Source organism: Aquarana catesbeiana, linkage group LG05, assembly GCF_042186555.1.
Source record: "Aquarana catesbeiana isolate 2022-GZ linkage group LG05, ASM4218655v1, whole genome shotgun sequence".
Taxonomy (NCBI): Eukaryota; Metazoa; Chordata; class Amphibia; order Anura; family Ranidae; genus Aquarana; species Aquarana catesbeiana.
The window spans coordinates 202,619,752-202,636,402 of record NC_133328.1 but is presented as its reverse complement, the minus strand read 5'-3'; the positions used below and the strand labels follow the sequence as shown (position 1 = coordinate 202,636,402).

The window sequence follows — 16,651 nt, the reverse complement described above, 5'->3', positions numbered from 1 at the left end:
CAGTACACTGCGGCCGGAAGCCGAAGCCTCGGCTGCTTGAACATCCACTTGATAAAATTTTGTGAACGTATGCACTGGAGGCCAGGTAGCAGCCTTGCAAATCTGAGCCACAGATACCTGATGGCGAAAAACCCAGGGAGGTTCCTACACCCCTGGTAGAATGAGCTCTCACCCCGTAAGGGAGGAGCCTTACGTTTCAGACCATAAGCCCGAATGAACAAATGACGGACCCAATTGGCAATGGAAGCTGTCTGCCCCTTCTTGGGTCCTTTTGGTAAAACAAAAAAGGAGTCTGATCCTCGGATCTCCGCAGATCTAGACAAATAAACCTTGACTGCCCAGACAACGTCCAAGGAATGCAGTTGTCTCTCTTCCGCCGAACGAGGCTGAGAGAAAAAAGAAGGCAAAAATACTGGAATTTCCTTGATCGGCTCAAATGGTGGTTTCTGTAACACAGACAGCACCAAGTTCTAGTCCCAAGGACACATAGGTGACCTAATAGGGGAAAGCAAATGAGTTGCCCCCTGCATAAAGGTTCGGACCAGCGAATGGGAGGCTAAAGGCCTTTGGAACAATACTGACAGGGCCGAAATCTGACCCCTGATTGCACTCAAAGCCAATCTGATTTCCACAGCTGACTGTAGAAGAGAGAAAATTCTCCCAATAACATATTTCTGAGGATGCCATTTTCTGGCTTCACACCAAGCAATACAAGTCTACCAGACCTTATGATAGATCTTCCTAGTGACAGCTTTTCTAACATTCACTAGAGTAAACACCACAGGTCCCGAGATGCCACGGTCCTTCAACACCCTGGCTTCAATAGCCATGCTGTCAAATTTAGAGACTGTAAATTGGGGTGGAATATAGGACTTTGAGACAGTAGATCGGGCGACGTGGAAGCGTCCATGGCCCATCTATGGCCAATCTCACATTCTCCGTGAACCAGGGCCTTCTGGGCCAGGCTGGTGCCACCTGAATGACTGGGAACCCCTCTCTCCGAATCCTGCGCAACAAATGTGGAAGGAGAGGGATTGGGGGGAAGCATAAACCAGGGAATACTGGCTCTATGGAACTACCAGATCATCTGCTCTGATTGCCAGAGGATTCCTTGTTCGGGACAAACTGCTGTAGCTCGTTGTTGAACCTGGATGCCAATAGGTCGACCTCTGGCCATCCCCAACGCTGGCAAATTTCCTGGAACACCCCTGGGAATACGGGCCATTCCCCCGGGTAGATCTGCTGGCGGCTGAGATAATCTGCCTTCCAGTTCTCTACTCTCAGGAAATGGACTGCCTATAGAAAATCTGCACATGTCCCTCTGCCCAGGCTAATATTTGTGGTTCACCTCCTTCAGAGCTGAACGGCTCCTGGTACCTTGGTGGTTTATATAGGCCACTGCAGTGGCATTGTCGGACTGAACCCTGATAGGGCAGCCCTGAAGCTCCACCGTCCAGGACAGTAGGGCCAGACGTACTGCCCGTAACTCCAGGACATTGATGGGCAGGATCTGTTCTGTGGTTGACCATTTCCCCTGAGCTGTGAGCCCCTCTAGGGTCGCTACCTAGCCTGAGATACTGGCATCTGTGGTACGTACTCTCCAAAGTTACCGGGAGGAAGGATCTTCCCTTTTGCAGGTTCTGAAACCACCAGTTTAGGCTTAAGCATGCCCGAGGAGATAACATTGGATAATCCAGGGCTTGTCCTCCCCTGTTCCAAGCCAACAAGAGGTCTTGCTGTATAGGCCTGGAATAGAACTGGGCATAGGGCACTAACTCAAAGGAGGACACCATCCTTCCTAGAAGACTCATCCAGAGCCGAATGGAGGGCTGTATGGTGCCCCTTATCTGGACACACCTGATCCTTCAGGGCACAGATCCTTACGGGTGGCAAAAATACCCCTGTTTGGACCATATCTAGGATCAGACCTAAATACGTCAGACTTTGAGCTGGTCTCAAGGCTGACTTTTCCGTATTTATGACCCAGCCTAAGCTTTCCAAATACCGCACTGTGCAGGTTATGCTCTGTGCTAGAGCCTGTAGTGAGTGATCTCTGAGCAGGAGGTCGTCCAGATACCCGAGCACCAAGATCCCTTGGGCCCTTAAAAGACCCAGTACTAGTGCTAGGACCTTTGTGAACACTCGGGGGGCAGTGGCAAGCCCGAAGGGTAAAGCCACTAACTGAAAATTACATTCCACTACTGCAAATCGCAGGAACCTCTAATGAGGCTGAAAGATAGGTACGTGCAAATACGTGTCCTTTATATATGGAGGCTAGAAAGTCTCCCACCTGAAGCAAGGCTACAACTGAGCGGACAGACTCCATCTTAAAGGACTGAAATAGTAGATACTGGTTCAGGGATCTTAGATCCAAAATGGGCCTTGTGTCCGTTTGGTTTTTGAGACAAACAGGTTTGAATAAAACCCCGTGCCCCTTTCGGATACAGGAACCTGTACAATCACTCCTTGATGCACTAAATGACGTAGTGCCTGAAACAGTAAGTTTCTTTTTGGAGGATCCGAGGGAACGCTGGATCTTAGAAACCTGAGGGGGAACCCCCCCGTAACTCCAGCTTGTAACCGCGCAATATAGTCGAGGTGACCCACTTGTCCTGAACCACTGTTCTCCAAATGTCCACAAAGTCTAGCAGCCTCCCCCCTACCTGATAGAGTGGGGGCATCCCCTCAAAAGGAGGGCTTGGTGCTGGATTTAAAAGAGCTTTGGACCCAGGGCTTTTTCTGGCCCTGGCCTTGCGGCAACCCTTTGGCTCTAGCACCTGGTTGGCGACAGAACTGCCTTGGTGCTGAGACACCTGAGGAAGCAGTCCCTGAGGTTTTAAACAAGGGATGGCTGGTGCTTCTCTTTACAGGAAGTAGAGAGCTCTTCCCTCCGGAAACATTTTGGATATATTTGTCCAAATCATCACCAAACAAACGTTCCCCCTGAAAGGGAAAACTTGCCAATAACTTCTTACAAGGAAGCTCAGTTGACCAGTTCTTAAGCCACAAAAGCCTGCACATATGTGCAGACAAGAGAGGCAAACGAGAAACCTGCTGTAATGAATTATTTAAAGCATCAACAGCAAAACACAGCACTCGAGGAATATCTGTCTTATTTTCAGCAAGATCATCGTCCTGATTAGGCCTGGTCAGGCCGTCTGACCTGATCCTTTGCGGACTGGCAGATACCAATTGCTGCAACAGCTGGCTGAATAGCTGAACTGGCCAAAGAAAAGGAAGCCTTTAAATAATGACTCCAGTTTCTTGTCAACAGGGTCTTTTAAGCCCTGTGCATTATCTACCGGACAAGTTAAGTTTTTGTTTAAGGAAGAGACTGCTGCATCTACAGCTGGCATGCTCTACTTCTTAAATGAACTTTTCATCCATGGGATATTAAAGGGAAAACCTCTTAGGAGTAAGGATGAGCTCCGGCGTGTTCGCACAGCCCATGTGCAGAGCCCACCAGGAAGTCGGCACTGCGCTGATCACAGGCAGGGAGACATTGTTCCAATGCGCGGCTGCAGGGATCAGGAAATATCTCACTGCCTGTGATTAGCGCAGCGCAGTGCTGACTTCCTGGCGGGCTCTACACATAGGCTGTGTGAACACACTGGAGCTCATCCTTATTTAGGAGGAACAAAAATCCTGTCAGGATGTTCCCAAGCAGCATACACCGCCTGATCCAACAGAGTGTAAGGGGAAGTCCGTGCAGTCTGAAGGGGCCTCAGGGACCCCAAAGAGGACCAGGGGGCTCAGTAACCGCTGCAAGAGGCAGCTTAAAGGCAGAATGAACCATCTCGGTAAGAGTCTGTATCAAAAGCCTCTGCGAATGAGAGGCAGACACCAACTGAATATCTTCTTGTTCAGATTGCTCTGACGCAGACACATCTGCCAGGCCCTCCACAGAATCCTGAGCTTTGAACTCTTCCACCTCCGCAACCCATTCCTGCTCCAAACTAGGAGGCTCAGGGGAGGGGGATCGGTCATGCTTTTTGGCACTCTGCGGGATGAAGGCAATCATGCCAGAAACTTTGTGCTCTAACCCGGTTAGGGCTGAGGACAGTTCATCCTTGGTGATAAAGGGTGAAGCAGCAGTATTGACTGTAGGCACCATACCAGATAGGCGCATCGGCTCAGATTGCCCGGAAGCCTTTAGTCCTTCAGGGGATACAACACTAGGGATACAACTAGGTTCACCAGGAGCTACTGAGGTCATAGGTGTGCCCTTCCCTGTAGTGTTAGTCCCGCTCCTCTTTTTTGAAGACATTTAGAAGCCACAAAAAGAGTACCAGGGTGTAGTATTAAGCACACCTCAGAAGAGAGACCCTTTAATAGGGCTAACCAAGCCCCTATGCAACAATCCTGCTAAGCAACACCTGGTGACTCACGTGATCTGGGTAAGGCGAAATAAACCGCTGAAAATGCCTGGTTCAGAGACTGCTCTGTGTCCCACAGCTGCCTTCTGGAAGCACCGCATGCTTGGTATACACAGCTTAAATAAGCTGGCTGTGCGCTGGGACGTGTCCCGGCGAATGAGCCAGGCTGTATCTCCATGTGCCAAGATTAGGCTACAGCACATACGTGGCTCTGAGTGCACCAAACGCCTATGGCGAAGCCGCATGTGCCATGGCCGCCAAACAAACTGCTGAGCCCAGCAGTGCTCTTGCGAATGCATGTGTGCCATGGCAATCAAGGCGAAATGGCACATCATTGTGCGCCATCATACAGGTAAAAAACAGCAGGACACAGGCCAAAAAAAAAAAAAGGTACACTTTGCAAACACCCACAGCTAGCCCCAAACTCCCCCGTATGGTTAATGCACACAGGTGTCCAGCCTCTAGCTAGCTTGATTGTTACAATCACTGGTACACCCCACAATAAGTAAATAAGGGGGTTTCACTTACCTGTCCAGGCGCAGGGCAGCTTAGAAACTAAGAGCCCAATCTTCACCCATCATGGCGGGTTCCTGTCACTTGAGGATCTTCAAGGGCTGAGTACCCTTTTCGTGTTTAGGGTCCACTCCCTTGGACCTGTACAGCACCCTGCAGGAATGCCTTAGAGCTGTGGTGTCCAGGATTCCACTTTGCAGGGTCCAGCGCCCGGAGGTCGCATTACAGGCAAAACCTTGCAGGATCTTGTGTCTTCTTTGTGAGGCTCGGGTACCATTTATCTAAGCATATAGAGCCTGTGTCAAATGCATTTGATCGGTCAATCTCTTGATTCATTTAAGAACAGTTTGTGGGACTAGAGACCTGGAGAACAGAGAGCACAAACAAACGTGCCCATCCACCTTGCAGACACTGGTAAAAAAACTGATGTACTTCCTGTATGGGAGGGGTTATATAGGAGATCACTTCCTGTCTAGACTAAGTCTACCAGTGTCCATTCACCTAGAGATGGCGTATAACCCAGTAAGTAATGAATATTAGCCTAACTCTGTGTCCCATGATGTATGAAACAGAAATACAATCATGTCAAAAGTAAATGCACCCTATGGACATTGTTGACTTTTTTGTTACATTTGAGTAGGAAAACATTATATCTTAATAATAAAGCAGAACAACCAACAAGTACACCCTTGGCCTCATTAACTGGAACCACAAAATTCCTTCTGTTTTAAGATGTTTGTGGGTATATTATATGGACTATGTTTTAAATCCCCCACAAAATGTCAATGGGATTCACTAGACTAGGTCACAACCCTTCATTCTGTTTGAGTCATTCCTTGCTGTCCTAGCTATTGTGCTTTGGATCATTGTGTTGAAAGATCAATTTATGTTTCCACTTCAACTTTTGGACAGATGACCTTGCATTCAAATCAAGCACGATTCAGAATTTGTAGCATATTTGATGACAGCAAGCTGCCCTGAGGCAGCAAAGCAACCCCAAACCATAACATTTACGTCACCTTGCTTTACCACTGGTATGAGATTCTTTTCCTAAAATGCTGTTTTCCATTTATGCCAAACATGTCTACCATTACTGGAGCCAAATGTCTTAACTTGAAACTCATCAGTCCACAGGGCATTGTTCCAGAAGGACTGGTCTCTGCCTATATGATGGCAAACTATTCTTTTTGGACAGCAAAGGCTTTTTCCTGGCACAACTCCCATGCAGGCTGAATTGGTGTAATCTCCTGAACATAAATGCATGCACTTTTACCCCAACTGCTGCAAGAGTTACTTGCAGATCCCATAATGAAATTGTGGGGATCTTGAAGACTTATTTTAGTATCAGTCAGCTCTTGGGCTGAACTTGCTGGGTCACTCAGTTCTGGAGAAATTAGCAGTTGTTTGAAATCTACTCCACTTGTAGATTATTTTTCTTAGACCACACTATGAGCTTAAAAATGTTCTCCTACAGAAGTTCACTGCATCAAAAACATGTCAAAAAGCCGTGTTTTGCATGGGCGCTAATGCGCATTCACAAATCTGGCATTATTGCAGTCTATTGGCCAGAACACTGGCCTTTAGAATGCATTAACGCAGGAAATTTTTTTGTGTTTAAAAGCTCTTCCCTTGAAAGCACAAGTGATTTTTTTTCTTCTGCCTGTAAATTCCCTGCCACTAAACTCCTGAAAAACAAATAGAGTGTGCATGGACACAGACTAACATGGGTTAGAGTTTACAGGCAAGAGAAAAAAAACAGCTCAAACGCTTGAAGAAACAACTTTTTTTGAGCTACAGTGTGCATTAAGGCACTACAGTGAAAGGACCGATTTAAAATATGGTCAATATTTTAAAACCTGTGTTAGACTCATGGGCATCCACAAGCCTTTTTAGGGCCTTAGGCTGGCCATACACTATACAATTTGATTCTACCATCACCTTTGTAGTACAAGAGCCTGCCTTTTTTTGATATAGGTTGAATAAATTGTTCAGATGTGTTCTCATTTTACATGGTTTTGGTAACTCTAAAGGAGATTTAGACACATTGTACGTATAATCCGATGTATAGGGTATTGCCAGACAGCTTTTTTGATCTTGGCATAATGATATCACCCACAATAGCAAAAGGAACACCAGACCCTAGATATCTGCGTGTTTATCTGCATACTCCCTAAGAAGGTTTTAATCATTGGTATCTATTCTGGAACATCTCATTATAAACTCATGAATTTTAAGTGGTGGTGAAGGTAGGGGTGCATTTGCTTTTTCCATGTGCTCAGTGTTAATTTTGACGTCAAATATCAATTCAGTTTTAGTCATAGACATCGATTTACTAAAGGCAAATATACACTCCATTACAAGTGCAGTTTGCTCTAGATCAGTGATGGCGAACCTTGGCACCCCAGATGTTTTGGGACTATATTTCCCATGACGCTCATGCCCTCTGCAGAGCAGTTGAGCATCATGGGAAATTTAGTTCCAAAACATCTGGGGTGCCAAGGTTCACCATCACTACACTAGATCTAAGGAGAACTCTGAAATGAGGGGAAGCTCTGCTGATTTCTATCATCCAATCATGTGCAAGCAGAAGTGTTGTTCTTTCTTTTCCTTGCATGTGATTGAGTATTCTTTGCAAAGTGAAGCTTTACTAAGCTCTGGGGCCACTGTACAGCATATTTGCCTTTAGTAAATCAACCCCATAGTCTTTTGAACAAAATGCCATTTTAGTTTTAGTCATCTAAATAGTTTTAGTCGTATTTTAGATGACTAAAATCTCCAGTACCCACATGAACGTCTGCTTTCCTCAGAACTCCTCCTGTCTGGTAAAGCCCCAGCCCCCTGACTCTATTGGCATTAGAGTTGCCACCTCATCCCTTTAAACCAGAACACCTTTGAATTACACAGGTTCTGAGGCTAATTAAATGCAGATAAGGCACCAAGTGAGTTTAAATATCACCTTAATGAGCCACAGAACCTGTGTAATATGTGTTGGGGTTTAAATGGATGAGGTGGCAACCATATTAGCTGAGAGACACAAGGCCTCTCCCAACAAGGTAGCAGCGCTTAGCACTGTGTAAAATAACACCCTCCCCAGACTGTCCAGTTCTCTGCCCTGTGTACTCCCTTCACTCCCATTTACTTTCCCATCCCCACTTGTAGGTCACCTCCCCATCCCCAAAGTATAAAGCACATGGCCCCAGGCACTCCCTCACTCCCATTTACTTCCCCATTTCCACCTGCAGACTGGCATCAAAGCCACCAAAGTTCACAGGTTTTTCTTTGTTTTCTATATTTTAAAGTTGCACTTCTGTTTGTCAAAAAATAAATAGTTTATGAAACTTGGTTTTATTTATAAAGATGTTATATATCACAACGGCTAAATTTGTGTCTGTAGTGCATGTTCAAACCGTAATACCATAAATAACAGCAATGTTTTTAGGTTTTTACTTCTATATCTAAAGTATTTTCAAATTCTAGAGAAATGCTTAAATAATACATTACAATGCAACTAAAACTAAACCCACTAGATTTTAGTTGATTAAATAAAAATTGGAATTGATGTTCGTCAGTTTTTTGTCAAATGACTTAAATAAAAAAATGTTTTTTTTTGTTTAGCTTCCGTCACTGTAAACATGCAGCTGATAAAAACTATGACGAAATGAACACTGCATGTGACAAATCTGCATTTTCATTCATTTAGATTATGTAAACTTCAAGCAGCAGTAAAGGCAAAACTGGAATAGGAAAATCCCTTCCGAAAGAGCTCTATAGACCCAGAAGAGGATTCTTGTAAATCCTACTCTATACATACACTTTCATGGAATACTTACAATAGCAAACTTCTGAGTCATGTTTCCTTGGATATCCAGCAAATAAACCTTTCCATTGTGAGTCCCCAAGGCCAGGAACTGAAAAAAAAAAAAAAAAAGTTATTGTTACTGTTTTTTTAAACTCCCTCAAGAGTGGAAAGGATGCAGCATCTGAATCATTATTAGATGCTGGCGAGTCATATTACCATAAAATTATCTATAGACACATAATGGCTTTTTACTTAAATATTGCCTGCATGCAGGAACCAGTGCGATTACAGCGCCGGTTCCCGCATCGCTCCTTTCCCGCAGGCAGTTCACACTGCCTTCTGCGAACCGCCGCGGGTGTCATTAACTTTCTTAACCACTTGTCCACCAGGCCAATTCGGACATTTCTCTCCTATATGTAAAAATCATTTTTTTGCTAGAAAATTACATAGAACCCCCAAACATATATGTTTTTTTTGCAGAGACCCTAGAGAATACAATGGCGGTCATTGCAAGTTTTTATCTCACATGGTATTTGCGCAGCAATTTTTTAAACGCGTTTTTTTTGGGAAAAAAAAAAAAACCCAAAAAATAACAGTAAAAAGTTAGCCCAATTTTTTGCATAATGTGAAAGATGAAGTTGCGCAGAGTAAATAGATACCCAACATGTCACGCTTCAAAAAATTGCACATGCTCATGGAATGGCGCCAAACTTCGGTACTTAAAAATCCCCATAGGCGACGCTTTAACATTTTTTACTGGTTACGTGTTTTGAGTTACAGAGGTGGTCTAGGGCTAGAATTATTGCTCTCGCTCCAACGTTCGCGGCCACACCTCACGTGTGGTTTCAACACCGTTTTCATATGTGGGAGGGACTTGCGTATGTGTTCGCTTCTGCGTGCGAGCACACGGGGACAGGAGCACTTTTTATTGTTAATTTTACTTAAAATTTTCTAATTTGACACATAAAAAAAAAAAGTTTTGATCACTTTTATTCCTATTACAAGAAATGTAAACATCCCTTGTAATAGGACTATGGCATGACAGGACCTCCTTAGCGTGAGGTATAGGGTCAATAAGACCCCACAACTCAGCTCTAGGTTGGGAAGCCAAAAAAAAAAAAAAAAAATAGATCACGGGTTCCCAGCCGAGGCAGCACAGTTTTTTTTTAATGCAGAGGCCGGGCGTGATGTCATAACATCGGGCCCAGCCTCCGACGAGCAGAGACTCCAGCGACCATCTGGTCCGCTGGAAATCTCTATGATGGACATCCGGGGGACAGCAGATCCGTCGCAGAGGTGAGTCGGTAGAAGCAGCGGAGAGCAGCGGAGGGGGGGGGGGGATGTCCCCTCTCACCACCCGTAAGAACGATCTAGCGACTGACCAGCCGCTATGATTGCTCTTATGATGTAGGAAATCGCTGGCTGAAAACGCTGATATTTGAATGATGTCTCTAGCTTCAGGCATCATTCAATATACCACAATAAAACCCAGGACGTCCATGAACGCCCAGCAGTCGGCAAGTGGTTAATGGCAACCCATTTAGTTCACAGATCGCAGTGCAAACTGTGAACTCACACGGGCATTGGATCACATAGGTGAGGACACCCATGCGATCCAATTCTAGGGCAGGGAAAAACAAGTCCCTGCACTATTTTCTGTGCGAATCCAATGCGAGTTCAGCTATACAACTGTATATTTTGGCCAGGGCTGTAGTATGTTAATTATGGTACGAGTTTTCCAAAAAAAAAAAAAAACCTCATTGGGCGATCAAGGGGTTAACTGTGTTCCCCCACTATATGGGGGATAGGCTGCCTGGGATAACACACAGATCCATCTTCCTGCATAGCAGAAAGACAAGATCTCTATGATCCCGTCAGAACGGAGATATGCCTTGTTTACTTCAGCAGATCCCCGTTCTGTCTCTGCTGAGAACGATCCAAGGCAGCTGGCGGACAGAGTCGCCGGACCCACCGATTGGCCTCCCCATGCCCACAGAAAGCCGTGACCGAGCCCGACGTACACCTACTGCGATGCGTGCAGCCGAGCCAGCTTGCCGCAGTATAACTGCGGCGGCTGGTCAGCAAGTGGTTAAAGGGTACAAATCAATGCAGCTCTGTAATGATCAAATTATTAAATGTATTTTTTTTAATGCAAGCAGTGTAAAGTACATGAATGCAACCTCAATCTCTTGAAGTCTCTGTATAGCAGAGCTGGAGTGTGATAAGAAGCAGCAGCACAAGGACCCACTCACATCATCTGCAGACAAGAAACATGCTGATCAAAAGAGAAAGCAGTGACAGCAACAAGCTCAGAACTGTGCTGCTTTTCCTTTCATTGTCTATTCACAGGCTGGGTTCTGGTTGATGTGGGCTCAGAGGAAGTGGGTTGAATGAGGCTGTCTATCAGATTGAACACCTAGTAGGAGAAAACAAAACACTGCAGGGGACATCTATGAAGTGAGGCTAAATATTGCAAGTTTTATTTTCTCTTTGAATGGGCTAATTATTTTAACTTATTTTGGCTGGATCTCTGCTTTAACCTAAAGCATAGTTTAATTCCATGTTGAAAGTCAGTGCCTAATATTGTGGAATGTTATAATTTAATCTGCTAAGTCATACAATCCCATATACACAATCCTATACCCACAGTTGATCCAGTGGAAGGCAAAAAAAAAAAAAAAAAAAAACACAGCAAAGCATGATCCAATTTGCTCCAGGAGGGGAAAAAATTCCTTTCTTATCCCCGAGACTCAAACAGACATTCTCTGGATCAACTTTATCTATAAATGTTAGTATCCAGTTATGTTATGTACATTTAGCAAAAAATCCAGGCCTTTTAAAAGCAGTCTACTGAGCTGGCCAAAACCACCTCTGGAGGGAGTCTATTCCACAGCTTACTGTGAAGAAACCTTTCCGTATTTGGAGATGAAATCTTTTCCTCTAGACGTAAAGAGTGCCTCCTTGTCCTCTGTGATGACCTTAAAGTGAACACCAAGATCACTATTTGGACCACTTATATATTTGAACATGTTGATCATATCCCCCCATAATCGCCACTTGAGAGAATAAATTCAGTTCCTCTAATCTTTCCTCATAGCTGAGCTCCTCCATGCCTCTTATCAGTTTGGTTGCCCTTCTCTGCACTTTCTCCAGTTCCGATATCCTTTTTGAGAACTGGTGCCCAAAACTGAACTGCATATTCCAGGTGAGGTCTTACTAATGATTTGTACAGGGGCAAAATGATCTTTCTCTCTGGAGTCCATACCTCTCTTAATACAAGAAAGGACTTTGCTCACTTTGGAAACCGCAGCTTGGCATCGCATGCTATTATTGACCTCATGATCTACCATGCACGGAACGCATATTATAGGGTGGCTGTCCACCCACATTTTAAACCGCCACCAAAAAAAAAAAAAAAAAAAAAAAATCAAATAGAGTAGCCCAAATCTTCGAGATCTGGGCTTATTAGATTTAACTGGGATCTTGCCTGAAGAATGGTCATGTTGCCCCTGCAGTAAAACACCATGACTGTAATTGGGCAACGCCAATCAGAGAGCAATAAATTCAAGAACAGTATTACTTTCCTTTTTATTCAGTTGTAGAGAAACAAGATGTGTACTCCTAATAGATTTCTACTTTTTGACTGATTTAGGCAAGCAGCTCAAACATATTGGGGTTAGTTTCCTCAAAAGGAGCAGAGACCCAACTTTAGCAAAATGAATAATCGCTTTTAAAAATGTAATTTTCATTAAAGCTTCACCCAAAAAGGGAAGCTCTGCTTGTTTGCACAATCCCCCCCTCCCTCCACTGTCACATTTGGCTCCTTTTGGGGGGGGGCAGGTACCTGTTTTTGGTTGCTCTGGCACAGAACGTAGTGAGGAACTGAGCCGGTAGTTAAGCTCCCCTCCTTCCCCCCCAAGTCTTCTGGGACATACCACAGGTCCCAGAAAACGACAAGACCATTCAAAAGGCGCAGTGCGGATCGAGCACACATAGTAGGAAACCGGTTGGTAAGCTGCAAGGATTCACTTCCTGTTTCCTTTAGTTCAGATGCTGGGACCTGCACCGGAAGCCGATTGAAGAATCGGCTCAGATGAGGACATTGCTGGATCCAAGGGCAGGTAAGGGTGAAAGGATTCTTATACTAAAAGTCAGCAGCTACAGTATTTGTAGTTGCGAACTTTAAAATTTGGGGGAAGCCTGGAGCTCTGCTTTTACTTCGTGTATAAAGTAAGGCTTCGTGTACACTGGCAGTTCCTAACTTGCGTTATTTTGCCAAAGCTCCTAAACTCAAGTCCATAAAAGTCTATGTGTCCATAGGCTTTTAGTTTAGGAGCTTCTACATTTAGGTGAGGTTAAACCTCCCTCTCCTGAACGCAGAAGAATCGCATTCAGGATAGGAACGTTTTGACTGCCGGCCACGGGGAAACATCATGGCAAAAACGCAGCTTGTGTTTTTTCAGCATTTTGCGTTTTTCCCATGGTGGCAGTCAGGGTAGGTCAGTGTACATATAGCCATAATCTGTGCTCACTCTGTAATCATGTGCAAGGGTATTAAAATTAATATATTCGTTTGCACGTCATTGCATAATTAGAGTGAACACAACTAAAACTAAATCACTCAGTTTATGTAAATTTGAGTCCCAAGTAAATGGACTCCAGTGTATCGTTCTAGCTGTTATATTTAAATACGAAAGCCATATTCTAAGAAAAAAAAAAAAACTACAACATGTGAATGCATTACATGTCCAGTCAAAGTGCTAATTGCTATACAACAGCCTGTAAAAAAAAAAAATCTTTATTTGTAAATTCTTTAAATCTAGAAACACCTATTCCGAGCCTCACAGATTATATTTAATTCACTGGTTTCAAGCATGGTTCATTGCCATCTATAATGAAATGCTCAATTCTTCAAAACTGCTAGCAGTGTCTCAAACACATAAATAAATGACCTTTAGAAAAAGACTGCAATGCACTTATACAGTAGAAATGGAATAGCTTTTTTAGTGCAGAAATGGTTAGATATCCATTATACATAAAAAAAAAATCATCAGATATAAAACATAATTATAATCATCATAATAAAATAAAATGTGTGCAAGCTGTTCATTATCAATTCATACCTTGCATTGGCTTTTTCTCCTGCAAGGTTGCCCTTTTTTCCCCAAGAAGAAAAAAAAAGCAAAGTCCCCCGGGTAAAAAAATCAATAGTTGTTAATAAAACATCAGGTGTGCTGACATAACTAGGTATGACTATTCCAGAGCACAGGCCTGCTTGAATGCACCGGGTGCCATGACGATTATTCATCCACGGCAGACAGCCAGCCTGGTGAAAATATGATGCTCTACAGCTCAAAGAAGAGGGGTAAGTGGGTAAACACAAACATAAAAATAATGCTAATTTGAAGACAGTATTACCAGCAAAAGGAAAGCAATAATTCAAAGAGAACCTGTCTTAATATGTTTAATCTACTGTGAAGTGAAAGGATTCTAAATTCAGATGGTCTCCTGACAGCCATCAGCAGGCACACAAATATACAATATAAAATATTATAATAGTCAAGCTTTGATGTGTAAACTGCAGTCACCTATGACGAGCTATCATCTTCAACTGGACAATTTAGAATTACCTCCAGCCAATGATCAGCTTACAGAACTGATAAAAGCACATATGTAAATGATAATGAACCTGTGCCAAACCTCTGCGCATTAAGCTATTACCATATTCCTGATAAGCAGTAATAGCACTTTAAAACAGACCCCCATTCAACTCTGTAGTTCAATGCATTGTGGAGAAATTAATCTTCAAAATTCAAAACAAAGCCACTGAAATCACATCTTTGTTCTGTATTCTTTATGCAAACTGAATCTTGGTGGCCTGCCAAGTGGTTCTGAAGCAGGGGTCTCAAACTGGCAGCCCTTCAGCTGTTGCAGAACTAATAGTCCCATCATGCTGCAAGTGAGAGTCATGCTTGTAACTCTCAGCCTTGCAATTTTGCAACAGCTGAAGGGCCGGCAGTTTGAGACACCTGTTCTAAAGCTTTATGGCCCTATACACCGTCAGAAAATTATATGAAAAATACTGCTTTCAAAGCGATCGTACAATAATCTGATCGTTAGCACACAGCTTTCACGACAGTTCATGCAAAATTATCCGACGGGGCAAGCACGAAAACTTTGATATGATACCAGATTGTACTTTAGTTTAATCAGTGGTCGTCCAAAAATACAATACAAATACATATTATACATATATACATTAAATAAAGAAAGAGGGTGCTGCGCTAGCCAGTAAAATTAAATGCAATGAGGTACAATAAATAAAATATCTCTAGAGGGATATTGCACTGGAAAGAGGGGTTGCTGATATCAGAATATCATGCCGCTAATCCCATATCAATATTGGAAAGATAGAACGTATAATAAAAGTGGATGGATAAGGTGTCTGTGCAGAGACTAATGCCTCGTACACACGGTCGGATTTTTCGATGGAAAATGTCCGATCGGAGCGTGTTGTCGGAAATTCCGACCGTGTGTGGGCTCCATCGGACATTTTCCATCGGATTTTCCGACACACAAAGTTGGAGAGCAGGAGATAAAATTCCGATCGTGTGTACACAAATCCGACGGACAAAGTGCCACGCATGCTCAGAATAAATAAAGAGATGAAAGCTATTGGCCACTGCCCCGTTTATAGTCCCGACGTACATGTTTTACGTCACCGCGTTTAAAACGATCGGATTTTCCGACAACTTTGTGTGACCGTGTGTATGCAAGACAAGTTTGAGCCAACATCCGTCGGAAAAAATCCTAGGATTTTGTTGTCGGAATGTCCGAACAAAGTCAGACCGTGTGTACGGGGCATAAGTCTACTAATCCGAACCAACAAAATGCACTGGCGTGAGCTGTACACAATACATATGACTACTTATAAAATATGTGCAACCTGGCAAATAAAATGTGCAAAAAAACGCATAGAAAAGTGCGTGGTGCTAAGGATACTTCTATTCTCCAGTGCTAAAAAAAGAGAATCGCTGTGTGGTGGATCTCAAAGAAATAATAAATCTCTTGTGCTGAAAAAAATATCTTATGTGCTGAAAAAGGAATATATACTAGCGCTAGTATCTATGCAATAGATCAGATGATATTGCCGCTAAGTGATTGTCAAAAACAAGATATAACAATCAATAAAATAAAGACAAAATTGGTGTTCCAATAATCTTAAATACTCACGTGCATGTAAACACTACTAATTAGAAGAGTATATGAGTGTGCAAACTGACATAAAAATAATCAATACAAGTGTGCAAAATCGCAAAAAAAGTGCATAGTGCCAAGTGCTCTTAATAGTGTTCTACAAACTCAAACAGTGTACTCCTGTTACTGCTGGCCAATATAACACAGAGGATATCATAACATGCATCTATGCAAAAAATGAACCAAACAATGGTAATGTCCACAGTGCAACAGTGGTGATGTCTTTTAAGGGTGCAATTAACAAATTCACTGTGCTCAGGTGAGGTGTCAGGGGGTGGCAGGCAGGGTTCTTCTTCGTGCAATAACACACTTAAGTAAGCAGTGGCCCCTTACCTAGCGGTGCTAGGTACAACCGCATTAATCAGCTAGCTGGTAGTTGTGGTCTTTTACTCAGGGTCCTGGGCTGCACGGGTTCTTTCACTACTTCCACGCCTGATGGTGCTTACTGGGTAGCAAACTAGATGGCTGTGGTCTTTAAATGGTGGTCCAGGACCAGCGCGGGTCTCATCTCCACCTCCGTTCCTCACATTGGGGTGTACCAATAATAAAGGACAGGGGGGTACCGCATAGTGTAGTAGGTTTAAAAATATGAATTTATTCAAACAGATACAGGTACTCACATTATTACAGATCAGCATAAAAATCCTACGAGCGGCGAGCTTGTTAGCCACAATCAAACTGAAATGCCCATTCCGTCCCGGAATGG

General features: G+C 43.5%; 1 protein-coding gene across 1 annotated transcript in view; it reads right to left on the bottom strand.

Moving 5' to 3' along the window:
- The window catches only part of VPS41 (VPS41 subunit of HOPS complex), a gene marked incomplete in the record, with an annotated part of 438,130 nt that overhangs the window by 366,494 nt on the left and 54,985 nt on the right, over positions 1 to 16,651 (bottom strand). Inside the window, 1 exon segment of the mRNA XM_073630486.1 lies at positions 8,720 to 8,797. Coding sequence (XP_073486587.1) covers positions 8,720 to 8,797 — 78 coding nt within the window.